A 20,525-nucleotide genomic window follows, 5' to 3' on the forward strand; every position below is an offset into this window, starting at 1 on the left:
ATCTCCATGAAGATGTTTCAAAGATGTTCATCAGTGTCGTTTAAGCAATTACATATTACTAGCTAAATGCCCTTCTCCTTTTACCCCAATCTGTCTTAAGTCACCTCAGTTAAGAGTTTGGAGCCTAAACAAGAAGCAGATTAATTATTTTGTCTGGATAAACAGCGATTGTGTTGTATTAATAATTCATGGAATAGTTCCCACTAAAAATGAAAATGAAAATTTTTCAAAAATGTACTCTCCCTCAGAACATTTAAGATGTAGGTGAGTTTAGTTCTTCATCAGAACACATTTGGAGAAATTAAGCATTACATCACTTGCTCACCAAAGGATCCTCTGAAGTGAATGGGTGCCGTCAGAATGAGAGTTCAAACACCTGTTGAAAAGAGCATAATAATCCATAAATCGTGTGACTCCAGTCCATCAATTAACATCTTTGTAAAGTGAAAAGCTGCAGTTCTGAGAAACAAATTCATCATTACAGCGTTAACTTTAAACCATCACTTCTGGCCAAAATAACAGTCCTTAATCCATAATGATGCTTACTCCAGTTAAAAAAATCTATACACTGTTGTCCTCTCATATCAAAAATCCACTGACATATTTATATGTGCATATTTCTCTCCTGAATCAGACAACTTTTTCTGGAGGAAGTAATATTATGGATAGAGGACTTTGGCCATTTAAAGTTTAAAATTTTCACTTTTTTCACTTTTTACCAGCTGTTTGGACTCTCATTCTGACGGCACCCATACACTCTAGTGATTTAGCAAGCTAAATTTCTCCTTATCTGTTCCAGTGAAGAAACAAACTCATTTACATCCTTGGATGGCCTGGCTGAGTACATTTTAAGCAAATATTAATTGTTTGGTGATCCTTAAGATTAGGCCTACAGTGTTGTGTAACAAATTAGGCTTCATGTAAGTAATTATAATACCCATTACAATGTGTATTCATGATATCAGAAAAACAAACGAACAATTAGACCTACACAGAAATGCATGCTCATTAGTATTAGGCTATTCAGTGCATATCTAATTATACTATTGGATGTGCACTTTGAAGCATATTCTTCAATTGAATAACACAATAAAAATCATGCATAAGTTCAGAATCATTACGTTTCATGGGAGCCTACTTAAATACACATAAATAAAAGTATCGATTGCTGAAGCAAGTAAAAACATTACAGGGATCCTTCACTGTTTAATGGTAAGCTTAAGGTGAAACACCGTCGCCTTTAATTGAATCTCTAACCTAAGCAGGATCTCCCCTTTAGCCAATTATAATGTATTAGACAATTATAATGTATTATCCCTGACTTGGTCTACAATGTCCACCGATCACTGTGTTGCATTGTTTTGGAGGGTCATTGTTTACTTTGTTTTGCATGCTTAAAATTTACTATTTGATCCTATTAGGCTACACAATCATCCAGTACAGCATTAAACATGCATTTTATTGTATTGTATGCCTATATTGTGCATTTTATATTGTCAGTATGCAATTTCCTGTAGGCTGTAACTGACTGATATAGCATGTTTCCCACCAGTGTCTCCTAAGTGTAACTTACTAAGCCAATAAAGCTGAATTCTGATTCTGATTAAACAATGCCCAACGTCGTACTTCAACTAATTACGTAAATGGACAGGACCTGTCAAGAGACAATAACTATTCCCTAATAGAATTTGCCCCCAAGTGCAATTTAATTTTCTCTGTTGCCCTCTCTTGAGGTCTCTTCGTCTCTTTCTGTCTTTCCTTTGCAGGGAAAATGGGGGGAACGGCTTCTGACATTAACGTTCCAGCCTTTATTTACTCTTTTTGAGGAACAGAAACCACCGGACTGATGTAAACAGGTAACGTTTCTGTCTTTGCGGTCTTTCTTTGTATTTGTGGAACGAAAATTCTAAATCAACTTCCTGTGAGCTCGAACGCTGTCCAGCTTGCGTAGCGAGCGTAGATATTTACATGCCACACGACTGTCGGTAGGTTTGCATAGCGCTCTCAAAGACGTAATGTGCTTCTTTTAATGCGCTAAACGTTAAGCGTAGCATTCGAGTCGTATTTGTTTAAGGTGTTTTTGCGTGTCTTAAATGTTTTTATATTTAGAAACCGATGATATGACAACAAAAACTGTGTTTGACATGAAGGCTATTAGTCAGCATGGGAGAGTGAGAATTATTTGTTTGTAACTGTGTGTTTGTCAGAATTAGATTAATATTCTTGTATTTGTGTGCAACAAATTAAAGTTTAGAGATTGGCAACTTCTGCGTAAATGGTGTAAATTGCAGACAAGTACAAAGAGCTCTGTTGTCAGAACCTGCCTCTCTCCCGGTTGTAACACTAATAGAAAACATTTAATAGAAAATATTTTAAATATTGTGCATAATTATGTCATCACTATTCATAGCAATGTAATTTAATTTTAAGATTTTAGATCAAAACAGCAAATAGAAACATTTATACATTTATACACTATCCCATTTTATGCAATATTTCTGGCTCAAACTACATTGGAAGCATTTTTCCTTTTTTCTTTCTTTTTTCCTTTATCTTTGTTTTTAGTGCTGGGCAACGATTAATCGCGATTAATCGCATCCAAAATAAAGGTTGTTGTGTACATAATACATGTGTGTGTATATTTATTATGTATTTATCAAGACACACATACAGTGTATATTTTGAAAATATTTTATATTTATATTTATATCATTTATATATATATTTAATATATAAACATATTTTTCATAAATATATACATGCATGTGTGTGTATTTATATATACATGATAGTACGCAGTACACACACATATATTATGTACATAAAAACTAATCGCGATTAATCGTTGCCCAGCACAAATTCTTTCTATCTTTTTAGGATGTAGATTTAAAGAAGTTTGAGTGGATTATATATAACGTTTTGATTCAGATGAATCTATATTTATACTAGGTATAATAAAATACATCTTTTGTTCTAGGTAAATAGATATTTTTCTACACACATTCTACAACTTCTACCATCACCTCAGGGGGAGAGGGTCATGTATGACAGTAATTTCACCCCTGCAGCTTATTTATAATTGTTTAAACTGACAGTGTTTCCTACACTCATCAGGGATGCTTTGTTTGATTATAACGATATGAAGTTTTCCATCTGAATTTCAGTATAATTGTAATATTCACATTAATTCGTCCAAGTATAAGCTCAATGGCCTCACAGGATAGGCTGAGGGTTGAAATCTGATGTGTTAATGATCGCATTCAGAGACCTGCATTTTACAGATATGATGGAGCAGCAGCTCTTGGTGTCAGAATGCGGATACTGTGAAATACTGGCAGTAATTAAAGGTGCTCGGGTCAGCGGGAGTCAAACCCTTTCGCTGAATTATAGTGCACAGGTCTCTCATTGTTCGGACAGGTGCCCTTTAGTGCATTTTATAGTGACTTAAACTGACTTTGAGATGCAAACGAACCGTGCACTCGTGCAAACGTGTCCACTATACGTGAGTTTAATGTATTTAATCGTGTGGAAAAACATTGAGCATTAAGAGCATTTGCCCCCCTGTTCTCTTTAAGCAAGACTAAATTCATATTTTCACTTGACCATCAGCGTAATTGAATAATCTGCATAATAACTCCTCGCCATAATCAAAATGAAAAAATGGATAATTCCCATGCCCACCATTGGCCCATGGAGAGGGAATCTGGTGAAGCCTGAGGGCTGCTGTGTTTGCCACCATTTAATCAGCTTGATGATCGCTTTCGTTTAACTAAATTACACCGGAGCCATTAAGGAAGACTGTGGACGGGGTTGCGTTGTTTAAAACTTGAGATAATCTGACTTTGATGACATCCACGTCTTATTTACATATCCCTGTAACATAGCTGTCCATGATTTATAATTTTATACTCTATTTTACACCAGGCAAGCAGGATAATCAGGGATTGAAATAGGCAAATACGCTGTGTCGCCTATATAAACGAGATTATTTTATTTGCATAGGATATTACATTCTGTCTCAATTCTAAAGCAATTCAAATTGATATATATATTTTAATTTTTATTGGTGTTCTGAGGGCATTAACTGGTTCCAACGAGACCAGTGGACTGAAAGATATAAATCAATTAAGCGTTGTGGTTTGTAAGAAGATAGAATTCAATAGAATTCTTTAATGATGAAACGATTTAAACAATCATTTAAAAGACATCTTACCTTAAATTGTTTTAAAATGTAATAATTTATAAATACTTATAATAATTTATAAACACCAGTCAAATTAAAATGTGTATTTCTATTTACAGGAAACTACAATTTGCAGGATATTCACACTATGTACCTTCTTAATTCTCCGCATCTCACAGAGCTTTCAGAACATGTTTTGTAATATAAAAATGTTCTTTTTTTAAGCATTTGTAAGAATGAGCGCGAAGTAAGTGAGGTAGGCTGTAGGAAAAGAAACACTAAAGACATACGTGATACAGGCTACGTGGAAAAGCAGCGAGACTGACGATGATGAGACTGACTGCTCCATTCTGAAGCTTGTTTTCATGAAGCGGTGACTGTCAGAGCTCCGCATTATAGTGTCCATGAAGAGAATTGGAAGTGAAGATTGAGTTCATCTCGCTTGAACTCCGCTCTCTCCTGAGGGAGAAAAGCTCGAATGAAATGAGTCCTGTCAGGATCGACTGTGTCGAGACTGCTGATAAACAACGTAAAGGCTCACTCGAGTTTGTATTTTTAGCAAAGGTAGGCTATTCCAGGCACTGGTGAGCGTGTTCGTCCTTCGGACTGTTCAGGTCAACAGGGCAAAATTCTGAGGGCTATTTTGAAGCATTTAAAGTGTAGCATGCAATTAAAAGGGAGTTATTAAAAAAATGAGTAAAAAAACCCCAACTACTTTTAAATAAAATATAAACCGATGTAATACTAGCAAGCGGATGGAATACGCTATAGGTAACCTAAATTTATTAAGTATAGCCTAACAATTTTACCAGTATAGGCTATTTTACAGTAAGTAGACTATACATATTGCCTCAGAACGTAAATGATAATTTATAATTGTATATCATACTCTACTGGTTTTTATTTTCTTTCTGACAATTTCGTAAAAATGTATTGTCTTTTAAACTAATTTACAGTTGTTATTATCAGGCCTAGTTTTTATTTTACATTAGCCTATATATGTCCAGTTAACAGGGTTTACTAACATTTTAATATTAATATTTTTATAGTCTAGCTAAGCTATGTCTACATATTCAGTACATCCCAATAGGCTATTTGTATTCGAGGCGATTGCGTAAGTATCCACTAAAGCAACGCTGAAATTAAACTGTTAACGTAGGCCTAATATTTACGTTACTTGCTTGACTGACCCCTGCCAGGTCACAAAAGGGTTTAAAAACACTCCAGATCCTTTGGTTTCAGTAGCGGCACTGTATTTATCGTCATCACTTCCTTATCGCTTATTCCACTTACCTGAGAACTCAAACCGCACAAGTACCCGCCTCCCCTGCTCCCGTCCACGCCTCCCATTGGCCCCCCGGGGGCGTGACGTCAGGGCCGCCCCTGCAGTGTGAATGAATCAAGCGTTTTGTGTGACACACAGCAAAAGAACGCACGCGTGAGCGCCCGACTATTTCACGAGGATAACCGCAGGCGCGAGGACTCTAAAAGGACACTATCCGGGGAGAAAAATTATTTTATGCACATCTGAGATTCTCAGACTTTCGCGAGCGGGTGCATGTGTGCGTTTTATCGGACTGGATGAAAATGATGCAAAGTGCGGCTGTGTTGCCCGGCGAGAGCGCGGTGAAGGGTCTGCCGGACATCCTCGGAGTGCCACTGCAACGTAAGGGCTTTTTCTTCTGCTTATATTGATTAGTTCATCAGAAAATTGGCAGGCCTCCTCCGGGCGTCTGCAGGCCACCACTGTTGAATAACATGTAGCTTTTAATTAAACTCCACTGGGGAATTATACGGGAGCTAGTATACCGGTGGTAAAATCAGATCAGACGCATAGAGCTTTATTATTATTTTGATATGAATATCTTTAACTGTAAATATCATTTGTCAAAAAATTCCAAATGTAATTTTATGATGAGAACTGAGGAATGTTCTTTTTAAAATATGGTCGTAACTGAGCTCTCCAACGAAATTCATGCCATAGCATCGTAAAAATGTGTCTGGTGTAAGTGCAGTGCTTTACAATCTCACAATGCAGGCTAAATTAAAATATGTATATATATCCAGGCAGATTGCTGATTAGTCAGACTAATGTTAGATCGCACAGTTGGCTAGAACAGTTACATTGCACCTCTTTTAATAAGTTGTGTTGGTTGTGGTTAGGAATAGCAGTCTAAAAGGTGCTAGAAATGAAACAAAGATTTGGGGAAAAAAAAAAAACCCTAATAATAATAATAATAATCAATTCGATTTTTCTGGTTGAATGGAGCAGAGTGCATCCCATGTTATTTAACTCAATAAAATAGAGATTATAAGACCATCCAGATACAGTACATGAACATTTAATTTTAAAAAATGGCATTGCCTATTATCTTCGCATCTGGTCCTTATCAGTCGCAAATTAATCTGTGTTAGGCCTATATAATCTGATCTCACAATCAAGATGGAGTTTGAATTGGATAAATTCCTGACCTAATTATTCACAGGCGAGCTTCAGAAATGTACAGATGCACCTCATCTTGTTTGAAGCACACTTGTTTTCTACCTTTTGCAATTGTTTATTGTAAAGAAAACATAATGTTAGTCACTAGGTTCGTGCAAAAATAACAAATGGTATTTGACTGAAAATAATTTGAAAGACAACTAACCACTTTATTTATTTATTTATTTTTTAAAGAATGACCAAAAGGTTAAGTAGGCAATACTTAAGGTCTGTCAGTGGCGAATGCTTAATTTCATTAAACGATAGTAGATTAAAAGATATTGCTACTCAACCCCCCTTGACGTATAAATGATGGATTAAGTGAGGATTATTTTAAGAATAATCTCTTCTTGCGGTATGGATCTAAATATTATTATTCAAACGAATAAGGTGCTTTTAAAAAAACATATGGGTAATTATTTAAAAAAAAAAAGTAAACATTCGAAAATAGAAGCCTGCACGACGACGGGATGTAAATGGCAATGCGTTTAATGATAAAACAAAGATTTAGGAGTTAATTGGTGTATTTTAGATGCATACGTTGATGTTAAAGAAAGGCATGTCATGGTAGCCATCATTCAATTGACTGGCTAATCAAATACATCCTTAGAGTAAATGAGCGTTAAAAGCTGAAGGCGGTTGAGTGAGTAAAACTGAGTCGGGAGCTGTTCCTTCAGCACCACACGAACCTCTGTGAAATAGTCACACAGCATTATGAACACAGGCATTTCAGCGGAAGAAGAATGGAAAATACTACAGTAAGCATGGTTATTTGCCTGTAAATTACCTTACCAGAAACGGTAAAATAATTTGTTATTTTTAAATAATTTATATATTTAACACGTTTTTAAAATATGTTAAATATAGGCCTAATAATAAAAAATGTTAATGTCTGTTAATGTATGGAAAAGGGTCATTCACAAAATCATATTTGTTTACACTTCATTTAAAATTTGTGTGTTAATGTTTGATGTTATTTACATTTATTGTATTTATGTATTTCATGTTACAGTGTTGTTTAGTTACTATTTACCGCATTATTTTAGTGTTGATGGTGTTTTGTTGTTGTGTGGGTAACACTGTTCTCTCTCACTGTGATATTATTGGCTATGATTGCTGTAGAGGTCAGTTTTGATTAACTTTGGAGACATTTGCCGTACGTTTACATGACGCGTAAAACACTATTCACGTGATTACGCATGAATTCAAAACGCTTCTTTGATAAAACTACTATTCTCTTGCGTCATATTAGAATATCCTGCCTATTCTTGAATCCATTAGAAAAACACGTGTGAGAACCTGCAGACAGAAAGAACAGAAGATCAGAGGTCAAATATCGATATTAAATGCCATGATACTGTGATTTGAAGAAATCATAATATAACGAGTAACGCTTAAACGGATTTCCTCTGTTGTACGGAATAAGATCAACAGCATTTATTTATACTTTAATGTATTTTTGGTTTTAGATTTCGGATTTTTGTGTTTGTTTGATTCGAGCACTTGTTCTTGAGCAACAGTAATTGAAGTGACAGACTGTCTCTGTTAAAGAATCGATGGACCAGTTATATGATTTCAATCTCAATGTCCTCATGTCCTCGCCTGTTTTCTTCTGAGATATTGATTATTTACCAACAAATGGACATCTTTCCTCACCTGTCCAGCGTTTACCGGTCCCATAGGTTGTCTCGTGGAAGGTAGCCTACTCACTCCAAATGTGCTTTTACAATATTCTCTAACGTCAGTTAAACACTTACTAGCCTAATAATTAGCAATGATATATATATATATATAGTATTGATATAGTATATATATATAGTATTGATATAGTATTTAACAATTTCTTATTTATTATAGCAATTACATGAGCGTGATATTATAAGTACATTTTTTGTTGTCTTTTTCAGTGCTGTTGTCATAATTCATTGTCGATTTGTTTGATTTGTCGTTTACCTTTTACAAATATTAAATGTTAATGGCAAAGTCCAGTCAGTATTTTCCTCATCACTATTAGATATTACTTTATTTTACTTTCTACAACAGAAGGTTATCATTTTCAAAATAATACTCTCAAGCGGAGTAACAAGCTAAAATTATTTCGAGTCAAGGACCTTGCACCTTTGTTTCAGAACGACTATTTCACACAGAAGATCTAACAATTTTTTTTTTTTCATGTCGCTTTATAAGAAATTTCAACAGTATGATCCTTATTGCGTCTATACCCCAGATTATTACAGATCAGGAGCTTTTTCAATTATATGAATATACATAAAGTATAAATTCACAGCATTACTATTTAAATGTGCAAAACCTAACGGGTTGTCCGGCATTATACAATGTAGGCTAACCATATTTGTTATTGCCTTCAAATTTTTAAACCTGTTAGTCAGTATGTGTTACCTTTTTATCTATAAATATTGTTAACACTAAGTCACCCAAATCGCTTTTTGTCCGTGCGTTTCTCCAGAGATCCCTCAGTGCGCAGGCTGCAGTCAACACATCCTGGATAAGTTTATTCTGAAGGTGCTGGATCGACATTGGCACTCAAAATGTCTCAAGTGCGCCGACTGTCACGCACTCCTGGCAGACAAGTGTTTTTCTCGCGCGGGGAATGTCTACTGCAAAGAGGATTTCTTCAAGTGAGTCCATGTTTTCTTGCACTGTTAGTATCTATCTATCCATCTATCCATCTATCTATCTATCTATCTATCTATCTTTGTTTTATTCGTTTAATAAATTTTATGATGCTAAACAATAAAATCAAAGCCAATATCAGCCTAAAAATTCTTTAAGCACATAATATAGTTGCTGAATGCAAAACGAAGTTATTTTTATGAATATTTCAGAATAGGACAAATAGAGTTCACATAACTAAACAAACAGAAGATGGTCAACCTTTATTTACCCAGTTAAATAAAAGCATAATTTAAGTAATTAATGGAGTAAAATCTTACGTAGGTCTATCCACCTTTTTCGGTTTATTATCCGCATAACGAGAAGAATAAACTGTTTGCACTACCAATCAGTGTGCTAATAATTAAGTTAATACATTTAAATATTGTGGAAAGACACACCAATTTGCAATATCAAGCAGCAGAACGAGCTGTTTTGTACACGCGGATGAAACGGAAGCCAGACCCATAAAATTGGCAAATGGCCGCGCCCACTCTTGCGGAAAAAAGGCGGATAGCTGTACAGTACATCATTGTACATAATATGATGAGAGGTGTTATTTAATCTCTGTTCTATGCTGGATGTTGTTTCAGTCACTGTAGTGGGTGCATGAATTATCAATAACTGGAAATGACAGAACCAGATTGTTTCAAGTCACATTTGTCAAATGTCTTCACACAGAGGCATTTCACATCTGATTTCTCATACTTTTTATTAGTGCTGTTTGGCACTAGCGTGCATGTGTGTGTGTGTCAGTGTGGGAGTGTGTTCAAGGAAAGGCTGGCACATAGATTCTCTGTCATGGTTAATAAAGTGCTGTTTCATTTTTCTCATGTCAGGTTAGGAAGTGTGCTGGAACTCGGCCGCAAAGACTGCATGTTCCCAAATTCAATTCCCAGTGCTATATAAGAACTCAAGAAAGCAACTTTGCATTTTTTTTTTTTTGCTCTTCTTCCCTGTGTCTTTCCTTCCTTTCTTTCCACTTTTCTTCTTTTTTTTGCGATTGGATTTTCCCCTTGGCTTTAAGGAAGGAAATTAAGTTTGACTTTTATCCAAAACAGGATCAGTAGTGGCTTTTACCAAATCATGTTTGAGAGGTTTTAATGTCACAGGCTTCAATGAGACCTAAAACGCTAGCAAGACTCAGAGTGGAGGCTAACTTTATTAGCAAGCCCGTGGGGACAAAAGGAGGGATTTTAATGTTAAGACCGTGGTGGTGCTGCTGCTGCTGAGGAGGAGGATGGAGAGGGGGATGGAGGAGGAAATGCAGACGGTTCACAGGCGAGGGGGGCGGGGGCTCGCCTTCCCGTTAATGTTGCAAAAACTTCACCTTGGTTAAGTAAAAGGAGGGTTTATTTAGCAGTATTCACACTGTGATTTACAGCCTATTCTGACTCAGTGCTTTATGAGGCGTTCTGTGCGTGCGTTTAGTGGCCTCTCTCTCTCTCTTTCTCTTTCTCTTTCTCTCTCTGTCTCTTTCTCCTGTGGATCTCTCTGCCTCTCCTACATTGATCAAGACCATTTGTCAACTCCAGGGACATGACAACCACAAACAAAGATGCCTGCTATAGTATCTGAGCTTTTGTAACTTATTACAGCCTTTGCGGTTATAAAAAGATTGCTTATGAAATAGCCACAGTGAAATTCAAAATGCAATGACACTTAAACTCTAAAATGAATTTGGGTAACACTTTACAACAAGGTTTCATTTGTTAACATTGGTTAACTACATTAGTTAACATGAACAATACTTCTATAGCTTTTAATAATCTTAGCTAATTTTAATTTCAACATTTAATATGAATATTTGCAAAAACAGTATAATGTTTCCTAATCTGATGATTTGAAGTTCGAAAATATCACTAAAACTTTATTTTCAATATATATTTTATATAATTTATGTAAATACATGATTGTATATGTACATGATTATTTATATTCCATCACACATGCAGATTTTTTTTCCTCACAAAATAAGAATGAAAAATTTTCAGTTATCATCTTAAATGCACATATCAAAATAACAAAATTGATGATTTTATATATATATATATATTTATTTATTTAAAATATATGTAAATAAATCATATAATTAATATAGAATTTTATATATAAACATAACATGATCGTTTTTTCACAAAATAACAATCGATTTCTTTCTATCTCTCTCTCTCTCTATCTCTCTCTACACACACACACACACACACACACACACATATTGTGCTTTTTTAGACTTAATATAATAATAGAATATAATAAAATAAAAGCATGTATACTGTAATAAAAGCAGACTATTGTTATAGTTTTTTAATGGCAAAAATAAGTATTCAAAATGTATTATTTATCTTACATCTGCAAAGGAGTGGGAAAATATGTTCAAATAGTCCATGCAATGTCAAGGAACTTTATGTAAACACGTTTGTTCACAAAATCTGTACATTTCTGTTACAGTTTGGATGTAATAAAACACCCACAGATGTAGCAGAAAACATCTGGGTCATGTTTGCATTTTCTTCACTGGCCATAATTCTGACCTTAAAATCAGGATTAGACATAAAATAATGTCTTCAGAATTATCCATATATGTGATCCTGGACATAACCAGTCTTAAGTAGCATGGGTATATTAGTAGTAATAGCCAAAAATACATTGTATGGGTCAAAATGATCAATTTTTCTTTTATGCCAAAAATCATTATGATATTAAGTAAAGATCATGCTCCATGAAGATATTTTGTAAATTTCCTACCGTAAATATATCAAAACTTAATTTTTGATTAGTCATATGCATTGCTAAGACCTTCATTTGCACAACTTTTAAAGCCATTTCTGTTTTTTGCACCCTCAGATTCCAGATTTTCAAATAGTTGTATCGCGGCCAAATATTGTCATATCCTAACAAACCATACATCAATGGAAACTTATTTATTCAGTAAATCCCAATTTGACAATTGGGACTGGTTTTGTGGTCCAGGGTCACATATGTGAAAATCAGCTGAGAATTGAACAAATGGCTGTAACATGGTTCAGATGAAGATAGGAATCACATCTTTGTGGCAGTTTTTGCTCGTGATTAATGGCATAATACCTGAATTTGAATCTGTATTAAACTGTCTCTATTTGTGTACCTGCAGGCGTTTTGGGACAAAATGTGCATCGTGCCAGCAAGGGATTCCCCCCGACGCAGGTGGTCCGGAAAGCTCAGGACTTTGTGTACCACCTTCACTGCTTCGCCTGCGTAATGTGCAGCAGGCAGCTGGCCACCGGTGATGAGTTCTACCTCATGGAGGACGGGAGGCTCGTGTGCAAGGAGGACTACGAAACAGCCAAACAAAATGGTGAGCTGCTGGCTTCAGATCAGTGTAAATCAAATATGCCGTACAATTTGAGTTTGTAACATTTAAAAAATGAATGTTTGTGTTATAATTTGAGAAATAAAAGCAGTCAGATGTCTATATCAGAATTTCAGAAATGTGACCCTGGACAAAAACACTAGGGTCCATTTTTTTAAATTGAGATTTAATAAGAAAGTGAAAAAATAAGCTTTTCACTGATGTATGGTTTGTCAGGATAGGACAATATTTGGCCGAGATACAGCTACTTTAAAATCTGGAATCTGAGGGTGCAAAAAAAAAAAAATCTAAATATTGAGAAAATCGCCTTTAAATTTGTCCAAATGTAGTTCTTAGCAATGCATATTACTAATCAAAAATTAAGTTTTGATATATTTACAGTAGGATATTCACAAGATATCTTGGAACATGATTACTTAATATCCTAATGATTTTTGGCATAAAAGAAAAATCAATAATTTTGACCCATACAGTGCATTGTTGGCTATTGCTACAAATACACCCGTGCTACTTTAGACTGGTTTTGTGGTCCAGGGTCACAAATATGCTCAGTAAGCAATGTAATAATTATATCTATCTATCTATCTATCTATCTATCCTGCTGAACTGGCATATGATATTGCTGTGGTATACAGATGCATTGTCCCAGCCTCGGCCCACGTCGCCGGATTTTCTGTCCTAATTGGAAATCATTCTGTCAGCAAAGTTCAGGAGTGGAGATGGTGTAATTAACTTCTTCTTTTACAATCATATAGAGGCACTGAGAGATCAGTGGAGGCAACAGGATAGTAGTAAGGAGACAAAATCATCATTAACTACAGTCTAGTGGGGTCTCAGTGTCTGGCATATTAAGTCCCTCAGTGATCTGACCTCTCATGGATCTGCCTCTGAAAGCCCCTCACGCTGTATTTATGGAGATTTCTGTGGGCTGTTGATTGATTATATTAAGTGATGCAATGCACTTTTACGGTAGGGCCCCAATAACTCGCACTGGCATGCCATTCTCAGGGGAGATTTATTCCCTCTTCCGCCACAGTGTGACAGTTTCAGGAGAGTATCGACTGGCCATGTGTGAGCACTTCCACTCAAAGCATCCCACAAACTCTTCTTTACTCGTACCTCACAGTAGATGAGCTCCTGACATTTTGCCTCGTGCTGGAGAAATTTCCTTCAGTTCAACAGTGAATCAGTTTAGTTAGATTTTAATTTTTATTCACTTTTTTGAGCTCAGTTCTGCTCATACTAGCTTTCACCTATATGATTGTGTTTTTCATTTCAACAGTTATTTAAGTTTATTTAAAAAAAGTTGGTTATTTAAAATCAGCATATTAGAATGATTTCTGTAGGATCATGTGACACTGAAGACTGGAGTAATGGCTGCAAAAATTCAGCTTTGCATCACAGGAATAAATTATATTTTAAATTGTTTTAAAATAGAAAATTGTTATTTTAAATTGTAATAATATTTCAAAATACTATGTTTCAGCTGTATTTAGATAGAATAAATGTAGTCTTGGTCAGCATAATATATAATGTATAAATACTTTGTTCCTCATCCTAATATGTAAGACATACAGTCAAATCAGAATTTATTCAGACACCTTCAACATTTCTCACATTATCACTATAGTTTAGAAAATGGTAATGAAATATAATATATAAGAATATATAAGAACTCAGAGTTAAACTGTGTCAGAACAAATTCATATTGATAATGTCAGATAACTTTGATAGAAAGGTATGTAATGCATTACAATCAACCAGAAATTCAGACAACTGTTAGTATGACAATATTTACACAACTATCAATACTTTATTGACCAATTACCAAGCAATGCTTAATTTTGTTCAGTTTGTGGTGTAAAAAGGTTGCATTGGCAATTAAAAAAAAGAAAACTTAAGCAAAACATGGTCAGGTCAAAGTGTCTGAATAATTTTTGGTGACAATTTTTTATCAATTTTACTGGTAGTCCACTTTATGAAGAATTTTGGGGTATAATATGTCACAGTTTACTTTATTTTGCTATCCTCGCTTACATAAATGAACTATAGTGTCCTGCACTCACTAGTACAAAAAAAAAATCAAAAATTATATCTGGAGTCTGAATATTTTTTGGTTTGACTGTATATAAATAAGTGGGGTGGGGCTATTTGTTTGACCAATCAATGGCAGACAGGGGCATCACTTACAGTTCTGTTTAGCATCAAAGAAATGTCACACTTTGAAGTTTTACAAATTTGTGTGTTACAGATGATTCAGAGACAGGAGCAAAACGTCCACGAACCACCATCACAGCCAAACAGCTGGAGACGCTCAAAAGCGCCTATAAGAACTCGCCTAAGCCAGCACGACATGTACGCGAGCAGCTCTCTTCAGAAACGGGCCTGGACATGAGAGTAGTGCAGGTGAGGCTATAAGTCACACTTAAAGTGTTTAATATGATTAAATGTCTGTCTGTGTTTTCACTGAGGCTTGTCTGTCTACAGGTGTGGTTTCAAAACAGGCGAGCAAAAGAGAAACGGCTGAAGAAGGATGCTGGGCGGCACCGCTGGGGTCAGTTCTACAAAAGCGTCAAACGCAGTCGAGGGTCTAGTAAGACGGAGAAAGAGAGCTCAGCTGACGATGCAGGACTCAGCGACAGCGAGCTTAGCTTCAGAGGTTAGTCTATTTGCATTTCCCATGATGCCTTTGCTTTCTCTCTCTTCGTATTCTTTTCAAAAACATTTTTTATGTCCCTTCATGCTTTCATTTCTTATGCCTTTTATTTTAAACGTATGCCACTTGGTGAATTGTTTGGAATATTCAAATGAGGTTTTTGGTTCTTCTACGTGTTTTTATGATTATTTCATTTTTGTCAGCCCGTTTTGAGAACTCATAAAATGTCTAGAGTCGCTTTCAAAGGGAGGCCGTGTTTACGAGAAATGAAAGCAGCGATGCACAAACTCTATAAAATTGGTGAAGCTTTTAGTCGATTAGAGAGGAAGCACACAGGGCCTTTGTTGTTGTTGAAAGAACAGTCTGGTTGCGCTTCTGTGCGTATGGAGAGTAAATCACAAATGCTCATCGCGTCTCAGATATTTCCAGAAGCATGTGATCTCCCTTTTAAACTGGATATTTATGAGGTCTTTGTCATGACTGCAATTCTTCTTTTTCTGTGTGCAAGAGCATCTACAGTGCCTTGCAAAAGTATTCATACCCCTTCATTTTTATTTTTCCCCACATCAATCTACACCATACCAAAAAAAAACAAAACATGTTTTTAACATCTTTGCGAATTTATTAAAAATAAAAAACTTAATTCCATTGCATAAATATTCATGGGACAGTTGAAATTTAGCTCAGGAGCATTCATATTGGTTCTAGATGTTACTAAACTTTGAGTGAAGTTATCCTGTGGCAAATTAAATGGGTATGATTTGGAAAGCACACACATCTTAATAAAAGGTCTTACAGCTGAAAATGCATTTCAGAGGAAAAAAACAAAACCTGTGGTTCCTTCTGTTTTTCAGTGGCAGGGACTGAGGGACTTGTTAGAGTAGAAGAAAAGCTCAGTGCACCAAAATATTGAGATAGCCTTAATGAAAACCCACTCCAGAGCATTCAGAACCTCAGACTGGGCAGAAGGTTCACCTTCCAACAGGACAATGACCCTCAGCACACAGCAAGAGTGGCTTATAGACAACTCTGTGAATGTCCTTGAGTGGCCCAGCCACAGCCTGGGCTTGAACCCAATCAAACATTTCTGGAAAAACCTGAAAATGTCTGCCAGCCCCCATCCAAGCTGATAGAGTGTGAGAGGTGAAGAGATGAGGTGAAGAATGGCGGATAATAGCCAGATGTTGATGGGCAAATCTTGTTGCATCATACCCAAAAAGACTTGAGGCTGTAAAGGTGCTTCAACTATGTACTGTGATAAGGGTATGAATACTTATGCAATGTACTTATTTTAGTTTTTATTTACAATAAATTTATGAAGTTGTGACAATTATGTTTTTGCTTTGTCGTTATGGTGCATGGAGTGTAGATTGATGTGGGAAAAAAAAGTAGTTTAAAACAGTTTAACATAAGGCAGCAACATAAAACATTAAAAAAGGGGTATGAATACTTTCGCAAGGCATTGTATATGCTACATTTAAAAATTTGATAAGTAAAATGGTAATATTGTGAAATATTATTACAGTTTAACTATAATAAAAACTGTTTTCTATTTAGTGTATTTTAAAATCTAATTTATTCCTGTGACAGCAAAGCTGAATTTTCAGCATCATTACTCCAGTCTTCAGTGTCACAGGATCCTTCATAAACTATTCTAATATGCTGATTTGGTGCTCAAGAAACATTTCTTATTATTATCAATGTTGAAAACAGTTGTTGCTGCTTAATATTTCAGTGGAAACTGTGATATTTTTGTTTTCAGGATTCTTATATAAAATTCAAAAATATAAAATTTAAACAGATATCTTTTATAACATTATAAATGCCTTTACTGTCACTTTTGATCAATTTAATGCATCCTTGCTGAATAAAAGTATTAATTTCTATTAAAAATGTAAAAATGAACTCCAAACTGTTGAACAGTATTGTACACTGTAATTTTTTTTTTTTTTTTTTTTTTTTTTTTTTTACAAGAAATTACTATTTCAGTTTTTCTATTTCAAAATTTCATGATCAATTAGATTCTAATTTCTTTGTAAATAGTTATAAAATTAACTAGCAATTTCTGAGTGAATATTGTTTCTACACCAATTTTTTTTCTGTGTAGTTGTATTTCTTGTGGAAACAATCTTGAAACTAGTTTTGCCTTCTCTCTCTAACAGAAGACCAGATCCTCTCAGACCTTGGTCATGCTAACGGCTTGTACGGAAGCGTCGGAGACGTCACGAACGGCAACATGCTCAACGGGAGCTTCTCCCTGGAGGGGGGCGGGCAGCCTTACCATGACCTGCGGGCAGGAAGTCCCTACGGGCTGCCGCAGTCCCCCTCATCCATCACTTCCCTCCCAGGCCACACCCCGCTGCTCAACAACTTAGGCTTCAACATGGACGGCATCATGGGTCAGGGCGGTCAGCCCAACGTAGGTCAAGCTCTGAGAGCGATGGCCGGGGGACCCACCTCTGACCTGTCGACAGGAAGCAGCACGGGCTACCCAGACTTCCCCACCAGCCCTGCCTCGTGGCTTGATGAAATGGACCACTCCCAGTTCTGAGGATCAAAGGTCATAATGGAAAGTGGACAAAAAATTGGAAGATTTTATAAGACATCTTTCCCAGAACTGGCGACGTTTGTGTGGCGAGGCCCAAAACGGCACCTAGTTTAACACGGTGGCTTGACCTTGCTGAATGGCGCGCTGATACGAGCAACCCGCCGTGGAATGTCTGCGCTGTATCATAATTTTGTAACTCATATTTTTTCATTGTTCTCAAAACTGGATTGGACTATTTCCAGCATGAAATGACGTGCAGCTGCGAATGGCGTTCGAACCCCAGACCACCCTGGAAAAACAATCACGATGCACCACGTTTTTGAGAACAAGAGGGTCCATGCATGTTTCCGAATGAGGAAGAGAACCGTCCACGTTCAAAATGGCGACGCACTTTACTGTATGTTCCTCCTCGACTGCACACGGCAGGCTGAATACGGGAAAGAGAGGAGCGCACCGAACAAGGAGAGATATTTAAACAAGTGGCACAAGTGTATCTTTCCTACTTACAAGGGTTTGGGATTTTAATGGTTGAAACTTTCTAAACGGCTCTACTAGAGTACGGCCCTTCACATTAGGTCTGAAGAATAGATACAAATTATTTTTAATAAGGATGAATCCGCATGCACTGCTCTGAGTTGTCATAAAAATCTCTGTCAATGGTCCTGTCTGTTCAGTGTTTTTTTGTTAACTTCAGGCGTTCTGACTCAGCAATGAAACTAGTTTAAAAGACTAAAATTAAAGTTAATATTTATTTCTGGTACTGTTAATTATTATTACTATTTGTTTCCCTCATTTCCTAATCATCGCTTCATGAGCAAAAATGGATATCAGAGCAGATGACAAGTGGATTTCTATTTCACAGACACAAGTACCTTACTGGCCTGACCAATATTATCAAGCAAAACATGTAAAAGGGAAACTTACACTGTATTTTTTTTTCTTATTTGACACATTTAAGCAACAACTATGAGGATTTAGTGTTATTTATTCCTGTCATGGGTACCGCTGATAGTATTATGAGGAGTTGGATAATGGGAAAGAGTATAGTGAGATTATGTAAAACTGGTGATACAACTGTAAACATGAGGAATCCTGTGGCAAAATTTGGACCCACATAATGATAAACTGAGTAAAGATGACGTTATGCTGAAAGAGTGAACATATAAGCTAACAAAGAGCAACATGGAAAAAAAGAAAAATAACCATTCAGAAATGTTTTGTTGAATCTATGTTGAGTCTCAATGGCTGTAAATTTTGTAAAGTCTCAAAAAGTGTTGACAGTCTTGTTTCATGAGCACTATTTATTGCTATGGATCTTTGAAAAAAAGAGCACTGAATTTAGTCCTATATGCCTTCTGTCCAATGGTATGAATTGTGTACAGTCAAATCTATATGGAGAAATAAAGCGAATCGTCTTTGGGTTACTGCGAGGTTCATTTTTTATTCACTTCATGCTTTTATTAATCTTGGATGTAAAGTTAAACACAGCTTAGTATAACACAGAACAGTTGTTTTTGTAGTAAATAAGTTTTGATTCCCACTCAAATAAACAAATACAATACACATATTAACCTTTTTTTTCAACGTGGAAGAAAGCCTGTGGGTGAGATTATCCGCTATAGAGAAATAAGAGAAGAACAATGTGCAGTAAACGGTAAAACTATTTGCACTACAAACCCGTGTGTTCATAATTAAGATAATACATTATAACAACACGGTAAGACACCAATTTGCAGTATCAAGTAGCAAAACAAGCTGTTTTGTACAGCTAAAAATAGCTGGATGTGGATGAGACCGGAAGCCAGACCTATAAAATTTACAAATGGCTGCGTCCGCTTTTACGGAAAAATAAGGTGGATAGAGGGTTTGCACTTATGTCACGATTTGGTCAGTTACCCAGATGCATGACCATACCAGCGAAACTTGATGTAAACAACAGTGAATACCTTGTTCTGCTAATTTATGCTGTTTAAACCACAGGAAAGACGTGTGGAAGCTGCTAACTCATATAAGGAAGGACTTGGTAAGCAGTAAAGGGCGCAATATTTTGACAAACTAAAGTTAATAGGTGGTAAAAATATGTACGAGCAGTATTAAGATTAAGATGTTAGCCTAATATTTCACCTACCTGAGCAGAAATGATAAGAACAAACAAACTGGAAATCTTGGTTCAGTTTGCCCAACCACAAATGCCTTTTGTTCCTCAGACAGTCTTCTGCACTCTTCTCTTTTGGCAGTCCACAGTATTCCAAAGGTCTGAACAATTAGTACAGCCCAAAACATGACAAAAATTGACCATTTTTAGTAGCAATAATCAGCAAAATATGCGCGTTTTGTTCGGTTCAGTGGCATTGTTTAGGTTCCGTGCCGCCAAAATGGCGATAAATGACACTTGAGAAATAAGAGAAGAATAACAACATGCAGTAAACGGGAAAACTGTTTGCACAAACCAGTGTGTTTATAATTAAGGTAATACATTAAAATAACATGGCTATATAACCCAACAAACATGAGACGTCCACCCGACGTGCAGATCATGTCTATATTCCGACAAAGACGTTGAAATGACGTCGTTTGGACGTCGTTTGCTCAGTGGGAATTTAAATATATAACATGGTGTGTGTTTATACA

The 20,525-nt window shown here is 36.0% G+C and overlaps 1 protein-coding gene across 1 annotated transcript; it reads left to right on the forward strand.

Annotated features, from left to right (window-relative positions):
• The first annotated feature begins 5,656 nt into the window (after nt 1–5,656).
• On the forward strand, nt 5,657–19,304 carry lhx4 (LIM homeobox 4). Its single transcript, XM_051116752.1, is given in 7 exon segments — nt 5,657–5,849; nt 9,133–9,304; nt 12,472–12,511; nt 12,513–12,675; nt 14,942–15,096; nt 15,178–15,349; nt 17,509–19,304. Coding segments are annotated over 7 exon segments (1,176 nt in total). The 5' UTR covers nt 5,657–5,764; the 3' UTR covers nt 17,898–19,304.
• Nucleotides 19,305–20,525: the final 1,221 nt, after the last annotated feature.

Source organism: Labeo rohita, chromosome 8, assembly GCF_022985175.1.
Source record: "Labeo rohita strain BAU-BD-2019 chromosome 8, IGBB_LRoh.1.0, whole genome shotgun sequence".
NCBI lineage: Eukaryota > Metazoa > Chordata > Actinopteri > Cypriniformes > Cyprinidae > Labeo > Labeo rohita.